Here is a 26,805-nt window from a genome sequence, read left to right as displayed (position 1 = left end):
TGGGCTAGGCACAGTGGCTCACAGCTGTAATCCCAGCAATTTGGGAGATCGAGGCAGGAGGATACCTTGAGTCCAGGAGTTCCAGACTACCCTGGGCAACATAATGAGACTCCATCTCTACAAAAAAATTTAAAATTAGCCAAGTGTGTTGGCACATGCCTGTAGTCCCAGCTACTCCAGTGGCTGAGGGAAAAGGATCACTTAAGCCTGGGTGGTTGAGGCTGCAATGAGCCAAGATTGTGCCACTACACTCCAGCCTGGATGGCTCCAGTTCTGTCTGATTCCAGACAGAACCAGATCCTGTCTCAGAAAAGAAAAAGAAGAAGAAGAAAAAAAGCTATTTTGTTGACTAAAATAGTCACATTTCTCAGGGTACAAACCTTATGGAACAAAGTTATGGAACCAATTTTCTAGAAAGATCTAATATGCCTCCTCTGACCCTTACACTAAAAACAACAACAAAAAGTCCAGGTGCGGTAGCTCACTCCTGTAATCCCAGCACTTTGGGAGGCCGAGGCGGACAGATTATTTGAGGTCGGGAGTTCAAGACCAGCCTGACCAACATGGTGAAACTCTGTTTGTACTAAAAATACAAAAATTAGTCAGAGGTAATGGTGTACACCTGTAATCACAGCTACCTGGGAAGCCGAGGCAGGAGAATCACATGAACCTGGGAGGCAGAGGTTGCAGTGAGCCGAGATCGTGCCACTGCACTCCAGCCTGGGCGAGAGAGTGAGACTCCATCTCGAGAAAAAAAAAAAAAAAAAGAAAGAAAGAAAGAAAAACAACAACAAAAGCCCTAAAACATAAAACAACAAACCAAAAAACCTCACATGTTTTCTTGTAGGAGTGAAAGTACGAGTTACTGAAATTCATAAGGAAACATGTCCTGGCTCCGTGTCTGCTCCAGTGCTTTCACCCAGGAAGGGCATGGAGTCCAGATGGGGCTTCAACTTGCATCCCAGCTTTGCAGTCCTGTCAGGAAGCTCAACAACACTTTGTGTCAATCACAAAGCTTCACACACCCCTTCACTTCTGGTTCACATGAATGACAATACATTTTTTTCACAGTTCTAGTTCTCAGGGCTTCACATTCTCGTGACTTCAGGGTTTAAAGGAAAATAATCAATGGGCAAGTATGGTGGCTCACGCCTGTAATCTCTATGACCTTTGGGAGGCCGAAGCAGGAGGATGGCCAGAGCCCAGAAGTTCAAGACCAGCCTGGGCAACATGGCAATACTGCACTTCTACTAAAAAATGTATAAAAATGTTTTTAAAAAAGTAAAAACAAAAGGAAAATAATCACTCAAGCAAAATTCTAGTGGAACCATTAATTTGCTTGTGAATTTGATATGAAAATGTTCCCCACAAGCCATAACCTCCTTTTTAGCATTGTTTTACTGCTCCCACGCAATAGTTAGAAGGACCCCATTTCCCAGGCACTGAGGTCAACGAATAATTATTAAAACACCTAGAATATGCCCAGCATCGTGGTAGGTACTGAAAGAAACTTGGAGAAGTATAAGGCAATGAATGCCCACCTTCAAAGAGCTTAAAATCTGGTTGGGCAAACCTGATTACTGTGTGGCCACAAAATAATATCTAGTAATACAGGGAAGCTCAGAACTTGATAGGGCCAAATAAGAAGTAAAGGTTGTTTCTGTCTTTAGTAAAAGCCTGACAAACCTATTTTGTGCTGGGGCTGGAAAGGCAGGGAGGAATTACTCTCACCTCCAAATACTTGAGGAGCTAGAATTGACTATTCCTGGATCCTAAACATTTTTACTTCAAGAATCAAATCAAGAGTCATACATTATCTTTCGAGTTGGTCTCTTTCTAATGTTATCTATCCACAATCCTCTCTCTAATCAGCCATGAGTAAAATAGCCCGAGGAAAGTTTACAGATGATGGAACCAAGATATTCCCTTGAGTACGTAGGCAGTGGCAGATTTGGTTCTTGTGTTTATGCCTGGTTGAGAAAGACAGAAGTCTACTTGGGGTGAAAAAAAGTGACCTATGGACTGAATTGTTACCTTTGTGTGGCACATTCCCTGTTTCTAGGGCAGCACCGGAGACAAAGAATGCATTTATTTTGTGGAAAGGGATAGGGGGCAGGGGAAGAAACAGAAACCAGAGGATTGTGCAATAATGGCATTTTCAAATCCCTCCAGAAAGTTTATGTTTCAAGTCCTTTGGAAAAGTGAAGCATAGCTGTTTAAAAAGAAGCAGTTTACTGAGGACCCCAGTCCCAGTTCTGCTGTGCTGGATTTTCCTTGTTCCTAGGCGTTCTCATACCTTCAATCCCAGCTGTTGGGGCAGGCGGGCCACTGTGTCTGAACCCTGCCCCGGACAGGCCTATGCCTTTCCCCAGCAGAGACCGGAGGCCTCAAATAGCATCTAGGTGTCCAAATGGAAGAATGAGAACAAGGACAGGAGTGAAAAGAAACAGTTTGTTGAATCTCAGCAAAAGAAAGTACAGTGGTTTCTGTGTCATCTGCAAACCAGACTGGACTTGCCTTGTTGAAAATCATTCCCAAAACAAGCCCCTTCCTCGGATGGCCAGTGAAAGGGTGATATTAAATGCACAGTCTCATGAATTAAACATAATTGTGAGGCACAGATTTATCATGCAAAATAAAAAATGCTTCTTATCCACCTAGGTAGTGGAAAAAGTGCAAAGATTGAGATGTAGTGCTGATTGGAAGCCTTTACATCCTGCTGCTGGCTTAATCATCTGCATATTTTCCCTTGTGCCCGGGATGATTTGATAGGATATGGTTCAGAACTCTCTCTGCTGCTTAGTAAATCTTTTTGACTGACCGAATGACCTTTTGTCTCTTTCCTGTCCTATATTGGAGCCTCGGGAGTGATGGCCTGAACTCTCACCATCAACCCCACCAATGATGTCATCATTCTCTCCTTGCCATCCAACCCCCTGTGTCCTGAATGCCCTTACCCCTGCCCTGTGCTCACAATGCATCTTCATTCTATTGGCCTTTTGTCTTGGCTATCTGGGTTCACTGTGTTCAGAACACTGTCAGCATTTGGCAAGGTAGGGGCCGAAAGAGAAGACAGCAGTATGGTTAGTGGTTCAGAATTAGGACTTTGGAACCAGACATGTCTGGGCTGGCATCCTGCCTCCATATCTTTACTGTGTAATCTTAATGTCAGGAACCTCAATTTTTTCACTTATGAAATGGGTATATAAGCCTCAGAGAGCCATGAGATTAAACAAGTACTTACGCCACAGAGTGCCTGTCTAGAATAAGCATTCAGTACACAATAGTTAGGAGGTGAGAGGCTTTCATAGAACACACATACTCTTGCCTTTGAAGCCCCTTATTCCTTAAAAAATATTAAAAATTGTATTTTATGACCGTGTTGGCATAGAGATATATTAACATATATTGAAACAGTTAAATTAACATATGTTGAAACAGTTCTTCAACCTAAAATCTTATTTTTTTCCTTCTGTTCTGTAACTACTGTGAGCCCTGGGCACTGTGTATCCCATGCCTAATGGGTAGGTCAGCCCTTGGGGAAGGATTTGTTTTGGAGATACTTCCCTTTACCTTTCCAGTATCATTAACTGTTTTCTGGAAGATTCAGGCCCTGCTGCCCCTCAGGACATTACTACCCTAATACTTCTCCTTTCCCCCTTCTCTTTTCTCCTAGCCACCCAAAAGGTCCACAGTGTGGAGCTCCCAACTCCCATAGTCTTACCCCCAGCCTTCTCTATTTAAACCCTTGCCTTTATTCCCCACCATTCCCCTGATTAGGTCTTGTTCCCTTAGGACTTTATTCTTGTTCTGATAAGTTGGCATTGAATTTTCTCATAAACTGTTTCTCCTTGGGGTATTATTGACTATATTCCTCCTCTGTTGCTTCTGGAGTATTTGCATCTTGAGAGATTCTATAATATAATTCAAACCCATGTATCTAATGGAAGAATTTTAGTCCAGCAAAGGAGATATTTCAAAGCAAAAAGTGATCCTTGAGAATCATTTAGATTGTATGGTGCTTGTGCCAGTAGCTTGGTGCCTACTGCATGTAGGCATTCAGTGGGCCTCGGTGATATAACTAGTTTAGAAACTTCTAGAAAGTAGGGCACAGCCTATCCCCAAATTCTCTTGGTAAAGTATCATGCCTAGTGAAATTCTGATGGGTGTCTTTTATCCTAATGGAATCACACGTGAGTTCTTCTGTCCCCTATCTTAAGGGATCCCTCCAGTTGTGCTTGCGGGTAACCTTACGCCACCACACATAGTGCTTGGATCCCAAACTTCCCTCCTTTATTGCTTGTTATTTTCTGGCTTTGGGCAGGATAATGATCTCAGAGATAATCCCATTTATAAAGGAGAGGAAAACTACGGCCCAGAAAAGTGGAGTATTTTCCCTAAAGTAACAAAGCAAGTTAATGGAAGAATCAGGACGAGATCCCTGGCTTCCTGAAGACACAGCTGTGGGTACCATTTACTTGTGTCAGGACCTAGGGTGTCACTTACTGCAGAGCACAGGCTGTGCAGTGGGAATGCCTGGTTTGATTCCTGACTTCGTTGCTTACTCTGTCTGTCCTTTGAAAAGATACTCAATCTCTAAACTTGTTTTCTCATCTGCAGAATGGGGGAGGGGAAGAAATAATATCAACTTTATAGAGTTGTGAAGATTCTGAGAGTTGTGAGAATTAAATAAGATTATTCACATAAAGTGCTTAGTACAACATCTCACACGCAGGCCTTCAATAAATGACTCATTATTATACAATTATCACTAATTCTATTACTGTCTCTACACTCCTCATGGCCTAAAGAAAGTGTGACTGCTGTTTCCCAGAGCGCGTACTGCACTGCCCAGGGAGTGGCCAGAGCAGTGAGAGAATCTGGCTGAACAGGTTTTTTCAAAGCAGTGGAAAATAAATCAAAGGTGATAACCCAAATTTGGAAAAAGAATGTACTCCTTTGTTTGTTCTTTCCTAGTTGTGAAAGAACCTTCAAAATGCAATTTATGCTGAAATAAATCAGAAGCAACATGGCTGACACTCTCTGGTCTGTGTTCTTCCTGACCCCATGAGGATAGACAGTGGTAACTGAGTTTCTGCTGAATGTGGTGATAGCTGACCGTGTTCTGTGATGATGTCTACACCAGTGAGTGGACAAGATTAGGAGTCAGCAAATCATGCAGAGACAGCAGAGATGCGGGGAGAGGGGAAGTTCACACCCAGGTACAAAGCATGCCCAGCCCCTTGCTGCAAATTGTTCGTCACTAAATGTGATCTCAGGGAACTTGGTTAGAACTTTTGGTTGAAAGTAACAGACACCCAATTTGTATTAGCTTAAGCAACATGGAAATTCATTATAAAGATTCCATAGTGTATCAGAGAAAACAAGCAGAGATGCAGAGCTGACATGGGATTGGAAATAAGCTCCTGAATGATATTAAAACATGTGTCTCTCCTCTGCTTCATTTTTCTCTGTTTCTACAGATGTGCTTCCTCTATGGCTCTAGTTAACATAATGGAACAACAGCTCACAAGTTTTATAGATACAGCCACCTAAAGAGAGCCTGGTCTCACTTTCTCCAAATCCAAAATTCCCATGGAAGGGAGTAATCGCCCTGCCTTCGGTCAGATTCCTTTCTCTGATTACCAATCATCAATGGTTATAATCTGTTGTACCAACATGACACATTCATCATAACTATTTACCATCTGTGAGTGAGCAAAACTACAGATAAGGGATGACTGAAACAAGTATTGATGAGCCAGATGACAAAAAGCAGATTCCCGCCTCCCCCCACCCAGCTCTATACTGCATCCTGGCCGTTCTCATATTCCTCATCCTTTACCTGAAATCTAGGATGTCTCTGTAGTTACTGCCCCTGGCCCCTTCATGCTAGGTTGACCCAAGCCCTAAACAAGTTAATTAGAGCATGGTAGAGTGTAAATGACATGGGCTTTAGAACCACACAAACCTTGAGTTAAAGCCCACTTGCTAGCTGTGTGACCCTGGGCAAGTTACTTAGCTTGTCTGAGTATTGGTTTCCTTGTTTATAAGTTAAGGGTAATAATATCTTTCTAATGGGATTGATGTGCAGATGAAGGGCAATAAAGTAACCATATTCAAGTGTTTGGTATGTAATACATACTCAGTTATGTGAATTTCCTTTTCTTAATTAGTCTACCTAGAAATCTTCAGGCAGGTGAGAGAGTAGCCATAGGTGAGAGAGTAGCCATAGGTGAGAGAGTAGCCATAGGTGAGAGAGTAGCCATAAGTGAGAAGACAAGAAAGGAGAAGTGATCGAATTTTCTATCTAGGAAATGTCTTCTTTGCCTCAGGTATTTTACAGTTATGCTGAGCAAACGCTGAATAATTTCAGTGGGTCTGCAGCACTGGGAAAGCCACACTGATAGATATGGTCTCTCACTTCAGAGACAAATCAGCAAGGAGATGAGGACGAATGATGAATGTTTTATGTTTCTTTTTAATTTATGAGTGTGATTATATGGCTCTTAAGTCTTTCTCTGTAAATTTTAAGGCTCATAAAGTATAATCTGATTGCTAGGTTGTGAATGAAGTGCTTTAACATTCATGAAAAGCTTAAACATGTTGCTATTTAGAGACATGCTCCCCTTTCAGAATGTAGTAAGCCACACTTTTTCTATAAATTGTTGTTTATTGAGTTGTTACTGTAACAGGCACTTTCTAAACTTTTATATGCATTATCTTATCCCTTCCTATGAGTTAAGTGTTATCATCCCCATTTTCTGGATTAAAAAATTGAGGCTCAGGTAAGTTGCCGCGGTCACATAGCATCCAGTGACAGAATTGGCACTTGAGCTCAGTTTAGTCTGCTTCCAGAGCCTGAGCAATTAACACTTTCGTTTTGGTAATCAGATTTAGATATAGGAAACAGAAGAAATGAATTCCCAGGAAAATCGGTGCTTAAAGTATCTCATATGAGAAATGATCATCTCATGGCTTTTGTGTGTCCACATAAGGTTGCTGCATAGGCTTGGATGCAAAGCAGTGGAATTATAGGAAGAAAAATAGATGAACAATAATAGAATATCTCCTTAGACCTGAGAACTATTCTAATTACTTGCTTAGAGGATAATAGTGATGAAGGGGTTGGGTCTGTGAAAAAAAAGAAACTAGAGATTTGGTCCCAGCTTTAGACTTGTGAGTGTTTTCTATCTTGCTTAAAATTGTGCACACTCTGATCATCTGTAGCTGCGAGGGGTTGTGTGTGCATACGTGTGGAATATTTTGGCCTTCTCCAGAAAATAACAGTGCTTTAATCTTAGGTACTGTGAATAACTTCTTATGATATTTGAAGGAATCTTTATCCATTGACCTATGAACCACTCATGGGAACCATTGATCTCTAACCTAATTGACCTGCCCCTCCAGAAATATTTTATTTTGTTTTGTTTGTGCTACTGAGAGTTTCATTATATACCAGACTGTGCTTCATTTGTGCTTTCTTTGTGCCTTTAAAAAAAAAAAAAAAAAAAAAAAAAACCTGAATCTTGTGTATAAATAGAAGAAACATTTAAATATCACATCACTTTTTATTAGAAGCATAATTTGATTAATTTCTCTTATTTTTCCTTTTTGTTCCCTTCTGTCTTTCAGCTCCAGGGTTCCTTGAAAAGAAAACAGGTAGTTAACCTATCTCCTGCCAACAGCAAGCGACCCAATGGCTTTGTGGACAACTCATTTCTTGATATCAAAAGAATTCGTGTTGGGGAGAATCTCACTGCAGGACAAGGTGGCCTCCAAATAAACAATGGACAAAGTCAGATTATGTCAGGGACCTTGCCTATGAGCCAAGCACCCCTGCGAAAGACTAACACTCTCCCATCCCATACACATTCTCCTGGCAATGGCCTGTTTAACATGGGCTTAAAGGAGGTAAAGAAGGAGCCAGGAGAGACTCTGTCGTGCAGTAAGCACATGGATGGCCAAATGACCCAAGAGAATATTTTTCCTAATAGGTATGGAGACGACCCTGGAGAACAACTGATGGATCCTGAGCTGCAGGAACTCTTCAATGAACTGACCAACATATCTGTGCCTCCCATGAGTGACCTTGAACTGGAGAACATGATCAATGCCACCATAAAGCAGGATGACCCATTTAACATTGACTTGGGTCAGCAAAGCCAGAGGAGCACACCTAGGCCCTCCTTACCCATGGAGAAAATAGTGATCAAAAGTGAATACTCACCAGGCCTGACTCAAGGCCCCTCAGGCTCTCCTCAGCTGAGGCCCCCATCAGCTGGCCCCACATTCTCCATGGCCAACTCTGCCCTCTCCACTTCATCTCCAATCCCTTCAGTCCCTCAGAGCCAGGCTCAGCCTCAGACAGGCTCAGGAGCAAATCGGGCCCTGCCAAGCTGGCAGGAAGTATCCCATGCCCAGCAGCTCAAACAGATAGCTGCCAATCGTCAGCAGCATGCCCGGATGCAGCAGCACCAGCAGCAGCACCAGCCTACCAACTGGTCAGCCTTGCCCTCTTCTGCTGGACCATCACCAGGTCCATTTGGGCAGGAGAAAATCCCCAGCCCTTCTTTTGGTCAGCAGACATTCAGCCCACAGAGCTCCCCCATGTCTGGGGTAGCTGGTGGCAGCGGCCAGTCGAAAGTAATGGCTAACTACATGTACAAGGCTGGCCCCTCAGCCCAGGGTGGGCACCTGGATGTGCTCATGCAGCAAAAGCCTCAGGATCTCAGTCGAAGTTTTATTAACAACCCGCACCCAGCCATGGAGCCCCGTCAGGGCAACACCAAGCCTTTGTTTCATTTTAACTCAGATCAAGCAAACCAGCAGATGCCTTCTGTTTTGCCTTCTCAGAACAAGCCTTCTCTCCTACACTACACCCAGCAACAGCAGCAGCAGCAGCAGCAGCAACAGCAGCAGCAACAACAGCAACAGCAGCAGCAGCAGCAACAGCAACAGCAGAGTTCAATTTCAGCTCAACAACAGCAACAGCAACAGCAGCAGAGCTCGATTTCAGCCCAACAACAGCAGCAGCAGCAACAACAACAACAACAGCAGCAACAACAGCAGCAGCAACAGCAGCAGCAGCAGCAACAACCATCTTCTCAGCCCGCCCAATCTCTACCAAGCCAGCCTTTGCTAAGGTCACCTTTGCCACTTCAGCAAAAGCTCCTACTTCAGCAAATGCAGAATCAGCCCATTGCAGGAATGGGATACCAAGTCTCCCAACAGCAGAGACAGGTAAGGGTTCTACTACTCCAAATACAGAGTTCCCAGAGATCATTTAGCTTGATCATTATGTTTTGGTTACCATTATGTTTGTATTGGGACAAGATCAAGACCAAAGACAGTAGTGGTCTTGATGGAGTCATATGAAGACCTCATAAAGCCTGGTTCGTTGGGGGCATCTAGAGGCAAGGGCTAGTACTTCCTTGTAGAGCATTAGTGTCACTGTGATCTGTAATGATCAAAGGTTCTTGCTTACTCAGAATAGAGCATTATAATGTACGCTGTTAGTGACATATCCAGTTGTCAATCAGATGGTCATTTATCCAAGCAGTAAATTAGTCATTAAGTCAATGTGCACTTGCTGAGTACCTACCATGTGCAAGATGTTGTAATTATGCTGAGAATCAGAATGAAGCCAGAGGTGGGATTGAGTATTAAATGACTGATCTATACCTGCACCAACCAACTGGAATATCTAAATGCCCAACCCATCATAATGATCCTGCAATGACTCCCTGTGATACATGTGGACTGAATATCAGCCTGAAATAAAACATGATCCCTGCCTGCAAGCACAGTAAGGAAAGGGAGACAGGATTTTTCAACTACCATTCCAATACTAGGTAGAAAGAATAATGATATGAGAGCACAGAGTTTTGGTATCTGACCCAGCAAAGGGAAATCAGGGAAGGCTTCTGGAAAAATAATGTCTGAGTTAAGTGTTAAAGGATGAAATCATCATGACTACAGAGAAAAAAATATCTGGTTACCTTATGTCCTTTGGTTAACATAAAACAGAGGTTGAGTCCGCCCCAAATATGAACAATATGAAGACATAACTCTGTCCCTCCAGAGCACATATTGATGAGTTAGTCCTGATCCCCAGGGAACTTGAAAGAAAAAACTCCTCCTGGAAGGAAGGAAGGAACTTTGAATATTGCTTTGTACGTGTAATTTGACAGGTCTACATTATCTGTCTAAGCACAAAGATAGCACATTATATGTCAAAACATTATCTCAGGACAGTGTGATGGTGCAGAGCCTAATTCCAATAGCATTCCTAGAGTAGTTTTCATGGCTAGTGCCCAGAAAAGAATGCCACAAACACCACAAACTCTGTCCAAGCTAACCTTTGCCCTAGATGTTGGCCAAGAGAACACCAGACTCAATGAGGATTCAAAAGTTATGCACTAAGGACAGCTTTCAGCTCTTTTCCACTTACGTGGGTTTTTAAAAAGTTACAGATTATGGAGAATGAACTTGGAGTAGAGACATACATATACACATTTTTTTTTTTCTAACAAAATTCCTTTTTTAACCCAGGCAATTTTGGGGGCATTTAAAAGCAAGTCATAGAACTATTTTCTAATGCTATATGTAGGCACTTGGATTTGGATGAATGTAGGTTCAAATTCTTACTCTGACAGTCCTAGCTGTGTCACCTCAAGGGACTCACTGAACTTCGCTAAGCCTATTTCCTCACCTATCAATAGGAGTGAAAAGAAAATCTCCTAGGAGTGTATTGAAAATAAAATGAGGAAATTCTCAGTTCAGAGTCTAGAATAAGTTGATTACTATTATGATTATGGAAAGAGTCATAAATCACCAAAATGTTATTTTTAAATAAGCACTGCTATTATATAGAAGCAGCATTGGAGTAAATCCCAAATTCTAACATAAACAGTATTGTGGAAATAAAAGAGAATTATCCCTAATTTTTCCACTATCCAGCAGCTTGAGTGTATTGCAATTTACCCTTTCTAGGCCCAGATTTCTGACCATAAAAATGGAAATTATAAATAATGAGATAGCAATGAATTAGCATTTATAACCGGCATGACTTCTGCCACCCTTACTTGTGGCATTTCATTTCATCTGTATGAGGGAAATGCCATTATTTCCATGTTACAGGTAAGAGAATTGAGGCACAGAGAGGTTCAATAGCTTTCCCAAGTTCACACAGATAATGAGTAGCAGCTGGGATTCTGATGATCTACTCTGAAGCCTATACTTTCAGCCATAGGATCTACAGCTCACAGGTGGCATTTGCTGGAATCCTTATAGATCACTGTGGACTTCTTAAAAAGAATATTCTTCTAATGTTGAGCCCTACTTACATAATCTACATAGTAGATTAAGTCCTTTGGGATAAAAACAGATTCTAAATGTCTATTCTTTAGAGATGCTAAAGAGATTTTACATACACACACACAACTGTGTGCTATTAGCCTTCCTGAGGGTAAACATTATGGAGTTAACCAAAATAAACAATTTACAACAGGAGAGAGAGAGAGAGAGAGAGAGAGAATTTTTTTTTTTTTTTTTTTTTTTTTTTGAGGTGGAGTCCCGCTCTGTCATCCAGGCTGGAGTGCTGTGGCTTGATCTCAGCTCACTGCAACCTCCACTTCCCAGGAGGTTCAAGTGATTCTCCTGCCTCAGCCTCCTGAGTAGCTCGGATTACAGGCAAGCACCACCACGCCTGTCTAATTTTTGTATTTTTAGTAGAGACGGGATTTCACCAAGTTGGCCGTGCTGGTCTAGAACTCCTGAGCTAGTGATCCGCCTTCCTCGGCCTCCCAAAGTGCTGGAACTACAGGCGTGAGCCACCGCCTGGAAATATATATCTTTGGTGCCCCATCAGTCCTTTTCTGGGAGCCTCCCTGCCACCTCCAACATCCTCTGGCCTGTTTCCGGACATACTGCTGATATCAGCAACTATAAACCATATTCCTGACCTCTTAGTCCCCACTCAAGTATCTAGGACCAACGCCCACCAATGGGTGCTGATGGCCAAATCAACAAACATCTTCCAATGCCTCAGATAATTTTTTACATTCTCCTAGGGCATATGACATATATGATACGGAGTTAATTTTCATCTCTTCCAGAAGGCCCTTAAAAAGTGGTGGAAATGTGGCAGCATTTCAGGTTAAGGGCTTCTCTTCTAAACAGGGAGTAGCCACTCATTTAAAGTTTTATCCCAGCTTTATAGACTGAACCACATTGTCCCTTCCAGATCAATAATTCTATAACACACGATCCCAAAATCATGTGACTGAGTTTTAAGCAAGTATACTACAGCTGTGTAGTCAAGCAAGTATTGCTCTTTGGAAAGTATTCACATTTAGGAGGGAAGTGTACACATTCTGATAATGATGCTATAGTTCGATACAGCTATAGAATTTTCTCTGGGGATTGTCTCTAGGGCTTATAGCACATTTGGTAGACTATTACCAACACAGTAATATTCATCCTATTGGGGCAATTTTTGTAAACAGTCAAGCTGGGTAATGCTGCTTTGGGTCAAAACCAAGGGATAACTGTGATGTGACAAGGCTGCATTGCAAGTGTGGTGTGTGAGCTTTCTCTGAAGGCAGTTAAAGAAAGTGAGCTCCTTCTCAAGATGTTAATTTTGAGGAGCAACTTTTATTTTATATACATACTTCTAAGATTCTTCTGATTCTTGTTGTCTCATCCAGTGTGTTGGCATGTATTCTCAACTCAGAGAGAGTAGTTTTAAGTCTTCCATCTGTAATAGACAGTACAAATGTCTATTCTCATTCTAGAACCGCTAAATCTCTGTTACTGATGACCAAAGTCATGGATAGGGTGGGGGAGTTGGAATTAAGCAACTCTTAAATTTATCAACTAAAACATCCTAAAGGAAACCAGTCATGTGGTTTTTTTTTTCTGCTTGTCATACTCACTTTGTGTCAAACATAGGACGATTTACTGTGGGATTTGTTACTTGAAGCTCTTTAGCCTGGTGGAAATCTTGATTCTCTGCTACAAATTGGTAGACTAAATTTGTTGATCAGTTACTTGCAGTTTACCTCATAGGTGTGCAAAGGTGACCTTCCCTTTACCTGTCAGAACTCTGAACCCAGACAGATCCACATTTGCAGCTAGAGACTGAATGTGGGCAATTCCTATGCCTCTTCCCCTTTACTGTGTACCTACCTCTATTTTCCTATAGGTAAATGATTCCTGAGAGATGGATGCAGTGTAGTAAAATTGTTCAATAAATCCTTATTGCTCCATGCTTGGGGTGGTTTTAAGTAATCTCTTCTTCAGAGACTGGGAGAACAAATGCTATTTGGTGTTTTACAAAATGTCTACAGCAGACTCTTGTCTTGCTAATATTTGTAGCTTGGCACATGGAGATACCTCTTGGCTATAATTTTCTTCCCTTCCTGATTTGAGGATTATGGGAGAGGGCAAGGTGGGGATGCAATGCATGCATTTCTGATTTATCTTCAAGTCAGTGAACACTTATTTAAGTTGTGAAAGAGTTATTGGCTGATCAGGACTCATGAGGGTTTAAGCCAAAAGCGCTTACCTCTTGAACCAAAAAGTGATCTTTTTCAGAGCTATATAATCAGTCACTTAAAAGTGTGAATTTTTTTCTAACATTGGATCCATGCAACTCAAGTGGATTCTATATTTGGTTTAGAATTCTCCCATATTTAAAACTTCTTGGAGGGAAGGCAGCCAGTAAATGGATGGTTTGTTATGACTGAAACATAAATTTGTACATTGCCTCCTTAGTTTAAAGCCAAGCTCCTCGATCATATATTAATAACTTCACCCTACTCTCTCTTCCTAGCCAAGCTTATCCTTCACTACGCCATATCAACCCTTGGTGTAAATCAGGCACATCTCCTAATTTTCTCTGCCCCACTTCTTTAAGGTAGCATTGTATATATCCAATCATAAGGATGAACACACAGAAAATTGTTTCCACATTGGCCTGGGTGGCAGTGGAGAAATCAATGTAACTCTCATATGCTGACAATACCTCTACATCCTTATAATTGTCCAATGAAAGTGCCAGAGAAGAAACAGATATCTTGTATCGGCTGGAAATGTCTTTTCCAATGAGAAAATAAAGATGAATTTAGTGTTTTGCCATAATATGATATCCAAGTCACTCCTTTGCTGGATCCTAGAGGTTGGCTGAAGGGTCCTCCAGTTAGGCTGGTTCCAGAGTTTGGGTTCATAGGCTAGAATAGATTAGAGGAAGTCAGGAGCATGGAGGGCCAAAGCAAAACCAAGCCAAAGTCCTACAAAAGCTGAGAAACAAAATTTGTCAGTATATTCATAGCCAAGAAGAAGGCCAAAAAGATGGTGACATACCTGCAGTCAAGGGTAAATATAATGACATGAAATCTATAGTGAAGATGGGATAGAGACTCAAGAGATGCAAGGTGATCACTGCAAATGACTCTTGACCATTTACTCACCTTGGCTGAGTCTTGGCAAAAGGGAACAAGGTTGATACAGACATGCTGTGGGTTGTCAATGGGAGGCCAGGAGCATTATGTTTACATTTTCATTTTATCTTTGCTATTTCACCATTTATCTTTTAAGTTTACAAAGGAAAGAAAAAATTTTTTTTTAACACTCCATGAAACTAGTGCTTGACCAGAATGCAGAGTGAGTTTCCAGATACATATGTTGATATAATTAGTATTGAAGAATCATAATTGGAAAATTAGCAGGAGGAACTTGGTGTCTTTTTTGTTCTTTTGTTGTTATTCTGTTGGTTGGTTGGTTGGTTTTAACATTAGCACTAACTCTGTGCCATATACAAATAACTCAAATGGTAGCTGTAATCAACCATTTTTCACAGGTGAGGACACTGATGCTCAGAAAGATCAAATCACTTGCTCAGGGTTATAGTCAGTAATTGACCTGATTTTATAGTCAGGGCTCATAATTACTATGCTGCTTAAATTAAGGAAATAGGTAGAGGTGGTTTGGGTAGTGTTGTCAGGGCCTTCTTTACGATAAATGTTTGAAATTTCACTGTTTTCTACAGTCCCAGGCAAAATCATCACCTCAGGAAAAATTTAGGTCAATTCCAATGTAGGGAGGGATCTTTAGTCAAATTCACATGATCTTGCCTTATCTGAATCCACAGATCTCTCAGTTTCCTGATCTGCCTACCAGGAGCCATGAACTTGCTGAATATTGCTCCATTCTTAGCTCTGGCTAAGCTTCTATTCATTTGTTTAAAAACATATATATTGTGTGCCTGCTATTTGCCAAGCACAGTTCTGGATTACTGATGCTACACCTGAGATCAAATAAGAAATTGTGGTACAGTAATGAAAGCATAAAATTTTCAAAGTTTTTTAAAAATTAAATAATCAGATTTTTTCAAATTGAGCTATTTTCATCATATCTCAGGCTTATTATTGTTTCTGTTGCTAGGCTGATTTGCTGATGGGCTTCTTGGTACCTCTGTTCCCAGATTAAAATGGGAGAAAAAACAAGGAAGTGAGAATGCAGTTTAATTTTTAAAGCAAACATTTGTAGAGTTTTGTTAGGTATTTTACATAATAAAGAAAATTCATTCATTCTCTTTCTCTTTAACATCATCCATTTGAATTTAAGAATCTTTTCAGTATCACTGTTAGAGTTTCACAATGGGATGAAACCGTAATTCTTGCCTTCATTCGTTCATATGATGAAAATGTATTGAGCACCTACAATGTTCCAGGAACTGGGGATTAAAAGATTAAATGACCCCCTTCATACCCATATAATCTCAAAGATTGGGAAAACATGGTTCCTTCCCTGGCTGAGCTTTTGATCTGAAGGAGGTATCTGTCCTTATTACTTTGTGAATTTCCATTCGGTAATTACTTTACATTTTCTCAATTCTTAACAGTCCATTCTATAAGAAGTGAGCAAAAATCATGTGGGCATTTCCCGTAAGTCAACAAGTTTCATTTTAAACATATTATTTTAACCTTTCACAGAGTAGAACTCTATTTGTTGGATATTCTACTTTATTTTCTATTTTATTTTGTTATCCTAGTATGTAGTAGCTCAGAGCACAATGGAATGAATTTGTGTAAAGCAACAATTAACTCCTCTTTCCCTCAATAAAGAAATAAACACAATAACAAGAAGAACATGTTAGCCTTGGGATCATAATACATACGGTTCAACTCCACAGTTAGGGGAATGGCTTCTATTATTCTTATTCCAAGGTCTTTGTCTGTGTGTCACATCCATCAATAAGAGCTGTGCATTTAAAGCATTAGTGGGTAAGTTAGCCTGTTGAATACCAAGTTTCCGACTAGGGAAAGAAAGGGTGTAGGGTTAAGAAATAGATTTGAACCTGGAGATGGAAATGCAAGAGGGTTAATGGAAAGTCTGACAGATATTTAACTGTAATGTGCATTAATGTAGGTGACTCAAACAATCCCCTTTGCACTCATTCTAATTAGTTGTGCCTTTTCTAATCAGATGTCAGTTGTTATCAGTTTGGTAGAAGGGGGTGATGGTTCTTTTTGTGAAAATCCAAAGGAGGCAAAAACCCGTTTAGCCAGTGCACTAATCAGTAAATTTGCACATTAATGGTTAATTAAAGTTAGGCTCAAAGACTTGAGATTCAGAAGGTGTTTACTATAAGGAGTTCTGGGTTTCAAACAGAAGACTGTACAAATGTTTAGACTAGTAGGATCAGAGGGATGTAATGTCAGTGAATCATCTTAACTCTTTTACATTGTGTCTCAAGCAGGAGAAACCAAACTTAAACACACACACACATACGCACAGCCTAGGCAACTCTCTGGATACTAATTAGAGAACTCTGGCTCAATGTTTGCATTTGATGCAATGAATCTGAACAATAAAGTGGTGCCTAATTCTCCAAGCAATAAATTAAGTTGAACATAATAGAGGGAAGCCAATGACTGCTTCCCTGTGCATCCTGCAAAATCAAGTTTTCAAGATCCTCGATGATGAAAGAACGGGGGTGGTTGACCTGTTTCCCCTTCATTCTACTGTGAGTTCTCTCCACCCTTAACCACTAGCATTTTCCACAGTTTGCTTTTCACAGGCTCCTAAGTTCAGCTCCGCCTTTATGAAACATGACTTTCATAAACAGGGAGCTTACTGGGTTCTGCTTGGTAGTCCACAGGTCTGTGTGGGTGAGCACAGGAGTGTGTGTATCCCACTTTCTGGTCTTTGGCTCACGTTTCTGCTCTGTGATTCTGAGTCTTTGTCCAGTTCTTTCTCCCATTGCCTGTACTCTCTCTTCTTTGACCCTTTCCCTATAGACCAATTTTGAACTAGCCTCTTTTCCCTGGCCGTTTTCAGATTGTTTCATGGCAGGCCTTGAAAGGGGGAGGGATTGGGGACTTGTAGCCACTGGAGTTATTATTGGCAACAGTGATGAAGGGACGTTTCCTGGGAGAGGATCCATGCTGGGAAGAGGCACGAGGCTAATAAGCTGGCCAGCCCATCTCCACGTCCCCCAGTCTCTGGCACAGACGAATGAGTCCTGAATGGACGTGCCCTTGGACAAACCATGTCCAGAACAGCTTCTGACCATTGTCCCTGCTTGCTTCTCATGCTTGCTAACTGACCTGCCTCCTTCCAGTCCTGCCAACATGGAACCAGAGTGAGCATTGTAAAATAGGAATTTAATCATGTCATCACCTGCATAAAACCTTTAAATGGGCTTCATTTTCTCAGGAGAAAGTCCAACTCCATATGGAGCTTATAAATCCCTGTATGATCTGAATCCTGCCAAGGTCTCCAAAGTCATTGGTTTTCATTCCCAGCCTTTTTCTTCCCTTGACTCCTACCCATTCACTCATCCTTTCCCCAAACTCACATACACTCTGCACTCAGCAGCCTTCATAATATGTCCTCCAGTTCCTGAGAAGTGTCATGCTTTCTCTCAACCCCAGGTCTTCAAATATGCTGTTCCTTCTGCCTGGAACACTCTGCTGCTCTACTCTGCTTGGCTAACCTAATCCTAAGCTTTCTTCAGTCTCAGCTGAGACATCATTTCCCCTAGAAGGTTTCCCTGGTCTCCTAATATGGATTAGCTCCCATCCTATTTGCTGTGGTAGCTCCTTCTGCTTCCTCTCTTTGAGCATGCATTACCTCTCATATATCTTTGTTCTTGTGCATCTCCCATAAATAGCCTGCAAGCTAGTTGAATACAGAGGTCACATCTGTCTTATTCACCACTGTATTCCAACCCCTAACACATCTAGTATGTTGCAGGGACCCAGAACATAGTTGTTGAACAAATAGACAAATAAATTATACCATTGACTTATCATCCTTTCTTTTGTTCAGGGGATTTAAGAGCCCATCCCCTCCCCCAACAGAAGTTAGGAACAGGAGCTAGCACTTCCACCTTCCTCCATACCAAGTCTGCCCTCTACACACCATTTGCCCAGGGACCTAGTCTTAGTCTGAGTCCTAGTCCTTCCAGTTCTAGTTGTCAGAGCTGGAAGGCAGAGAATGCCTTCCCAGCTGCCCCATGGATCAAATCTATGGGATGAGATTCTGAAGAGGCCCTATTGGTGGGGGCTGGACTGGCCTACATGCTGGGGAATCATGTGGGTAAAAGTAAAGTAAGAGAGTTTCATTGAGGATACTCCAGGTGACTTTTTTCTCTCATCCTGAAGGCAATGGAAAGTTATGAAAAAAACTGCTTAGGTTATTTTTAAGCAGAAATATAACTTGTGCCTGGCAAAAGGTAATTGCTTAATTCAAATGCATTGAATGTCAGTGAATCAAAATTGCTCTTTATAAAAGTCACTCTAGTAGCAGGATAAAGAACACACTGGAGGGGGCAGCTCCTGCCGACTTCACAATGTCAAGAATTCACCCATCTTCTGTGCCATTGTCTCCCTTGCACCCCACATGCCACTTCTCAGAGGCCGACATTGAACTTCAGCTCTTGCTCCAGAAGATGTATTCCATCAATCTTGTATCTTACATCTTTAATCTCTCCTTTCCATATTCAAACATGCTCAAACCCCAGCATTCTCCAAAAATGATGTTTCTTTCACTCTTGTATCCCTTTGAGCCCCATTTTGAACCAGGGTCAGAACATTTGCAGTTAGGACACTTCCTCTCTCCCTTCCTAGGTGCTACTGCTGACACCACTGCATGACCATCCACATCTCTGCCTCCACTGCTGCTGCCTTCATGCTTTGATACTGTAATTCTTCTTTTTACCTGCTTCTTTCCAGCTACCTTGTCCCTCCAGATGGTAGTTAGACAGCGTGACTAAGCAATTCTGCCTTGCTCCATACTCCTTAGGGATGAGGCCAGTAACTGGGGTTCCAGTTATCTCTATTGCTTTTACCAGGCCTCCTTCCTGGAATTGCAACTTTACCCCAGATCCAATCATTTCCTGGGGCTAGACCTCACAGCATCAGCTCTCCTCCCTATGAATGCCTTTTGCCCTACCACTGCCTGATCCCTACTGGCTGTGACATCCTGTCCACCTTCTTAGGCAGTTCTGCTGGTATCTTAGAACCCCAGCCTTTCACTCTCTCCATCCCCTTCCCTGAGTGTCCATGTTGCTGTAATCACCCCATTTCATGAAACAAAGTTAGTTTCTTCTCCCTCTAGTACCCACAGCACAGTGCAAACCTTTCAGTATAGTTCTTACCATACTGTATTATAATTTTGTTTAGGTCTTTGGTCCACTGAACTGTGAACTCCTGGAGGGTTGGGACCACAAAATTTCTTTTTCCTGTCTCTGAACTCACAAAGCATTTTGCATTTCTCATTACATTCATTGTTTTCTGCCTTGAGCTGTAGTTAAGTCCATACCTTAACCCCTCTACTAGACTTCAAGCTCCTTGAAACCATGTCTGTACGTAATTGATCTTTGTACCACCAAGGGCAAACACAGTACCTGAGAGAAAGTGTCAATATACAGGCAAAGAAAAAGAGGCAGGACAAAGGAAAGAAAGGAAAGAAGTTATGCAATGCGGGTGTGTGTGTGTGTTGTAGACTGTAGGCTGTATAATCTTGAAATCAAAGAAAATGAAAATGAGTTTGAATAATTTTTATATGAATTTAAATATAAAATATATATTATTGAGAATTTATGTATTACTTCAAAAATGTTGTAAGTATCTTCATGTCCATGTGACTCTGACCAAGTTATTTAAATTCCCTGAAACTAAGCTGTATCATCTGTTAAATGAGAATAACAATACCTGTTTTTCAGGATTGTTGAAAATTTTCCATGGTGCATGAAATAACCCATGAGATATACAACAAACACAGGGCCTGCGCCTTGAAGGCAATTGACAAACGTTAGCTTGCTTCTCTTTGCAAATAAGTACCCTCCGATAAAATAATACAAATTAAATGTTAGTAGACAATTTCAATGGGTGATTTTTAAAACTCTGAGCCCTCATTTAACTCTGAGTTTCCTAGCAACTAAGGTCAAAAGGAAGTATGTGGGAATACAGACGTTTGTTGTTTTTTTTTTTAAATATATGAAAACCATACACATTCATTAAACGGAGGCAAACTTTTTTCTAGAAATAAATTCAAAGGTACATTTATCCTCAGGGGAATTAGGTAACATGATGGACATCTTCTACTGGAAATTTTGGAAAGACACCATGACACTGTTGACTTTGATGTTTCTGTTTTTAAGCTGCATTATAAAATTTTATATGAATATTATGCTTTAATTCAGTCTTATACTTTAATTCAGTAAAGGCTTTCCTCCAGGAAGCTGAGATAATGTGGTTACAGTTATAATGTTTTCTGAAGATGTATTTCAATAGTTTTCACACTTTCTTTCAGCGAGAACACTTCTTTCATCCCTTATCCTCTTCCCTCACCCCTTGCCTTTTCAGGATTCTCCTAAGGCAACTCCCAGAACTTTAAGTTCCTTCAGGACAGTTTGCAAACCAGTGTTCTAGTTTAACCCATGAATAGGGGATATAGACTTTATAGGAATGCATAATTAAAATGCCCATTATATTGCCTCACTCAAATATCAGTTTTCTCAAATGAGTCTTTGGCAAACCTATGCATTGTGTAAAATGGATTAGACCTGAGGAGTGTCTACCTCAGAATCAGGTTCAGGTTTCAGGGACAGCTTTCTGAAACCTTTCAATATGTAATAATCTCACTGCTGCAGATAGAACAAAACGATGAACTCCAGGTATGACGCCTGTACTTCCCAGACTAAACTCATTTAAAATCACCTGAAAAAAAATTCAGCAACTGGTATAGTTATTTATCATTCAGCAAATACTTAATCACTGCCTATATGTGGCAAACCGTGCCAACTGCTATGAGAAATGTAACAACTGGGGTATGCTCTGTGATAGGAAGAGCATGGGAATGAGAGACGTAACACAGGAAGTCTGGACCCAAACTTGCTGCTAAGGATTTTACCTTGAGTCATCAGGTCTTGCTCACTGCCTTTGTTAAAATTTTATTCTATTCTTTTGAATTTATGATTCCAAAATGCAATTACTGTCTTCATGTTTAAATTTGAGTCTTACCTTTATCAAAGTAACACGTAAATATAGTTTAAAAAGACAAATCTTGTTAAAATACAAAATCTATTTCCTTGCCCCTTTTCCCTCACTCTTTTCAGTCTCAAGAGGAAACCACTTTCATCATTTTTAGTTGCTTCTCCTGGTATTTACCATTATGTACCTAAATGCATCCATACCTGATACTCTTGATTTATTAATTTTAGGCCATATCCATTACACATTATTATAGTGGATGAAGATTTCAGTTCTATTTTCAACCCTTCCTTTCTCTCCCCTTTTGCCACAATATAGTCAGGTAAAAAATTTAGGTAAGTGTTTTCAGAATTTATGAAGAGATAAATAGTATTTACTGCTGAGATAAGCAGTATACTGTAATTATAATTCTTATCCAGGAGTCATGTACCTAACTTTTCTTTCATTTGTGAAGTTTCCTTACATCTCTGGCTGTCTTGTCATACCATCTAACAGCTCTGTGAAACATTTCTCAATACGTTTTCCACACTGATACTTCTCATCTCCACAGGAGCCCTCTGTCCCCAGCCACAGCCTTAATGGGTGTTCCCTAGGCCTGCTGATACAGCTGTCATCCTACGACTTCCTGCCACCATACTTAGAATCTCTTCACTCCTTTCCTTGATTGGGTTCCCTGTTTCTGGATCCCTTTTGTCACTCTATTTGTTTGTTTACTCTCTCATTTTGTTGCATTTCATCTGATAGTCACTTCCTGACCAAGGGTGTGAAGGGGAAAGTGTTAGAAGCTTCCTAGGTGTCTTTGGTGCCACAGAGTATGCAAAGAAGAGATAAGGAGGTAAGCCTCATTTATTGAGCATCTACTTTATGCCAAGTGCTTTCTCCGTGACATTTCTAGGAAATAGAAATAATTTTCTCCTCTTTACAGATGAAGAGGTTGAGAGTAGAGTGTCTTAGTAATTTGCTTAAGGTTAAACAGCTAGCAGGTGGCAGAACTGGAATCCAGATCCATGTTTATCTGATTCTAGCCATTCTCCACACACTGCATCTCTCAGCCAAAAAGCTTAAATACACAATCCTTGCCCTCAAGGAATTTGCTCAATCATGTGTTCAATCCAGTGTCAGGTAATTGTTATTTTTCTGGGCCAATTTTCTCCCTTTTTACATGTGTGTGTAATATACATGTGTATCTATATAATTTAAGTCTGGTTAAAGACTTAAATTATTTTCATAGTCCCAAGTACATGAAGTTTTATGATTATATTTTCCATGAAATTCTAAAATAGTTATTTCTAAAGGAGATTTCAGATCTTTATTTCCCTATTTATCAGGTATTGGGCAATTAGGGTCTGATCTGGTTACAGCTGAAACTATCTTGGTGATTTTGCCCTTCTCTCTAGTGGATTTTGGTTTCTATGCCAGATCATTTGCTGACATTTATCACATTTAGCTCCTGCCTAAAGGACATTCAGAATAACAGGTGGAAAATTAACTACATAGAAGGAATGATGCACACTTCTGACTGCTTACTGTACCAGCAGACTACTCCAAGCTGCACACCTTGAAATCTGAATTGATATCCTTGTTGGAAACAAAGCAGAATAGTAAGCACAAAGAGTGGAGACCTAGGAAAGGATTTAAAATGAATGAAAGAAGGTAGAATCGTTGCTTTTTAGTGGATAATTTACTGACAGGTCTCATGCGCAAGCAAATAGTGCCATTGATGCATTCCATTTATGCTGGCACAGCTGAAGCCCTCTGATTGCTTTTCTTACCTAGACATGGCTCTCATTAATCAAGAGAAGTTGCATGGACTAGAACAAGAAGACAATTCTCTCGACACACTTTTAGCACTGTTATCTAGCAACATTTGGTTCTTGTTCCAGTATCATTGCTCTCAGAAGCAGAAGCCCTTTCATTTAGTTAGAAATTAGCAGTAGATACCTGCTCTGTGAACAGTCTCTGATTTTGAGTGTTGAGTTCCAGAAATTCATTTTCAATTCAGTTGTTTGGCATTTCTGGTACAGTTTTTCCTAAATTGTAGGAACAATTTAAAGAAAGTGCATTAAGTCCTCCTGCTAGCCTATACAAAGTCTATTTGACTCATATGACATTGAACTATCTACGATTGAACTATCCATGATAACACAGTGTACTATCAATGGTTTCTAGAATATTACATTCTTTTAAAAATACGAGATTTGTTCAGTGTACACTGATTGAGCCAGGCACAGTGGTGGAATGAGAAATACAATCTATTTAGTGAAATGGAGAATTGCAGGACAAGAGAGAAATGTGAGTCCCAGATGTGCACAGAGCACTTTGCTATGGAAACCACAGAGAAAGGGCATCCACCTCAGCCTGGCTCCGGGTTCGAAATGGGGGGACTATGAGCATTTTCAACTGCACTCTCATAGAAGAGAGGAGCAATCCTTCAGACCGGGGAAGACAGAAAAGGAGATTGGCCAGAACAAGACCTGGGAGGGAGCACAGAGCTCTTCATTTCCAGTGGTTCTTTATAGCATGGACATTTACAGCATAGGTACTGCCCGAATGCCCATCCACACCAGTGTTGGGGACTGAATTTTGTTTATGTCATTTATCAAGATATAATAGTTTTGAGTCATCAGTTGTATTTCTATAACCTATAAAAAGAGCACCAGGCAAGGCAGAGCCCACCACCACTGCAGCCACACCCAGAGTCTTCACTATGCTGTACTGTGGACTCTGCATCAGACCTGGGAGGCAGGACTCAGCGGATGAGGCTGTGTTTTGCATTTCTGAGTACAGTCCACAAAATGTGTGCTTCTGAGAAAGCAGTAGTCGTCTTACATCCAAGAGTATTTCTAAAATAAAGTTTCGACCCACATATTTGATGAAATTGAAACTACCCACATTGTCAAAGCCAGAAAGAGAGTAAAAAAGATGGTGTAGGCCAGCCGTGGTGGCTCACGCCTGTAATTCCAGTACTTTGGGAGGCTGAGGCAGGTGGATCACTTGAGGTCAGGAGTTCAAGACCAGCCTGACCAACATAGTGAAACCCTGTCTCTACCAAAAATACAAATATTAGCTGGGTGTAGTGGCGTGTGCCTGTAGTCCCAACTACTTGGGAGGCTGGGGCAGGAAAATCACTTGAACCTGGGAGGCAGAGGTTGCAATGAGCCTAGATCATTCTACTCCACTCCAGCCTGGGCGACAGAGCGAGACTGTCTTAAAAAAAAAAAAAAAAGAGAGAGAGAGAGAGATGGGGTAAAAAGTCAGAAAGAGAGATCCCAAGGGAAAAATAAAAGGAAATTTGAGCCAAAAAATGCATTTCTGATGATCTCTTCTGCTATATAAAGATACTTTATAAGGCAATTTTAACTCTGATAACTTGCCCATTTCTGCTTGCAGAAGAAAGTCAGTCATTCTCACAAAAATCTCCATTCGTTTTTCCTCCTTATATTTCATTCAATTTTGTGTGGAAGGGTGGGAGGGCCCAATTTTGCTATTGTAAAATTGTTTCTCATTTTTCTGAACACTTGAAATGGGGTCAGATCTAAATGGCTATGAATGCAACATGGATCCAAAGGCCCAAAGGTCAGGTCCCACTTGGACAGTTTTGATATATGTAAAGTGCTCCTAACATTCATTTATAGAGAGCAGCAAGAAGGTTGAGCTGTGGCCTCGTGAAGATTCACACAGATCTCATTTTCCTCATATTCAGAGCAAGACATTCCCAACTACCTGTAGATCTGCATGAGTTGGGGAGTGTAGGAGACCCCTCTATTGTCCCCTTCGAGTGTACATATTCTGTAGTGAAGCCAGAGGAAAATGTGTGAGAACCTCGCCGGGCTGTTCCTTGGGAGTGAAGGCAGTCCTGACTTCCATGGGAATGGAATCCCCTGCCAAATTCAGATGCCGAGGCTTCCCTCAGGGACCACAGCCCATCGGAGTGGAGGAAGTTGCTGTGAGAAGTTAAGCAGGCAGCTCTGAAGGACTGCATGTGTGTGTGTGTGTGTGTGTGTGTGTGTGTGTGTGTGAAAAGAGAGCAGCCTTGCCCCATTGCTTGCATTATAGTACACATGGAATCAATTTTAAATTTCACAGAAAGAAAACAGTAAAAAGAGTAAGAGGGGAGCTAATGTGTCTCTCCAAGGCTGGTATGTCTCTCCAAAGCTGGTGTTTTTTTTCCAAGGCTGGTGTTTCTGTTCATGCATACAATACATGATGCACACCATTCATACCTTCAGGTTGTACATGTATTTCTTTCATCCCTGAGCATCTCTGAGACTCAGCTCGATGGTATTTCAATTGACTATGAGAATCACACCTCTTGGCAAGAGTCAGAATAACTTTCTGTTGTAATATTTTAAATTAAGAGTTTCTTCTATCTAGGCATTGCAGGAGAGAGGAGAATGTATTAACAAATTGATTCTGAAAGTAGAGATGGGGGAGATACGTGATCCACAAAGCAGGGCCACCCAAGGTTCACTTCAGTATTCACATTTGGGAAAGCATGAGAATGTCACATAGCAAGGCCAACTGGCTCAGATGTATTAGCATACAATCAATATGCAAGGCACTACCTGAATGCCAATTAGTAAGAGTCACATTAACCATGGTAGCAGATAACACATTAAACAGTATGATACCAGCCACAAACCTCACTAGCTTTTCCAGTAAACTGAAAAGACAAAGACAAAGAGAACTTGGGGAAACTCCTATTCATTAGTCAGGTTTCCCCTTAAACATCACTTCCTTTGGTAAGCCAGTCAGACAGATCCACCCCCAACCAACTTCCCCTAGCTCAGCTCTTCTCTTCTTTTACACTATACCTTCCAGAATTATCTGTCTTCCCTCTTTCAGTCCCCAGCACCCAGCACACTCCCTAACACTCTGTAGGCACTTAAATTTATGCTCGATGGTTGATGGAATATTATGGGCTTGTCTTAGGTCGTGGAGGATATGAAAATAGAGAAGATAGAATCCCTGCCCTGTCTGGAAGGGAGACAGACAGATAATAATAGACACCATACAATTTGTCAGACTTTGCAATACTTGTAAGTACAGCTTCTCTAAAGGAGAACAAAAGGAAGGTTGAACTTCTGAGCACCTTAGTGATAAAACAGACCTACATTAGCTTCTTCTCTAATTCATTAATTTTACTGGTAAGAAATAATGAACAGAATCCTATTTCCTTACATTTCAAGTTTGCTACCAGGATAGCACAATATCAATAATAATAGGCAATGGATTTCACTTGGGGGAATATTATACCAGGAGGAAAACATGAAATATTATCAATATCTTCTCTGGGGAA

The 26,805-nt window shown here is 41.0% G+C and overlaps 1 protein-coding gene across 4 annotated transcripts in view; it reads left to right on the top strand.

Annotated features, from left to right (window-relative positions):
- Positions 1–26,805, top strand: part of MAML2 (mastermind like transcriptional coactivator 2) — a 368,014-nt gene that overhangs the window by 244,198 nt on the left and 97,011 nt on the right. For all 4 annotated transcript variants that reach the window (XM_038005291.2, XM_008020608.3, XM_038005290.2 and 1 more), the window contains one exon: positions 7,636–9,243. In XM_038005291.2, coding sequence (XP_037861219.2) covers positions 7,807–9,243 — 1,437 coding nt within the window. In that variant the 5' untranslated portion in view covers positions 7,636–7,806. The remainder of the gene's footprint in view (positions 1–7,635; positions 9,244–26,805) is intronic.

Source organism: Chlorocebus sabaeus, chromosome 1 (assembly GCF_047675955.1).
Source record: "Chlorocebus sabaeus isolate Y175 chromosome 1, mChlSab1.0.hap1, whole genome shotgun sequence".
In the NCBI taxonomy this organism is placed as follows: domain Eukaryota; kingdom Metazoa; phylum Chordata; class Mammalia; order Primates; family Cercopithecidae; genus Chlorocebus; species Chlorocebus sabaeus.
This window is presented reverse-complemented; position numbering and strand designations above follow the sequence as displayed.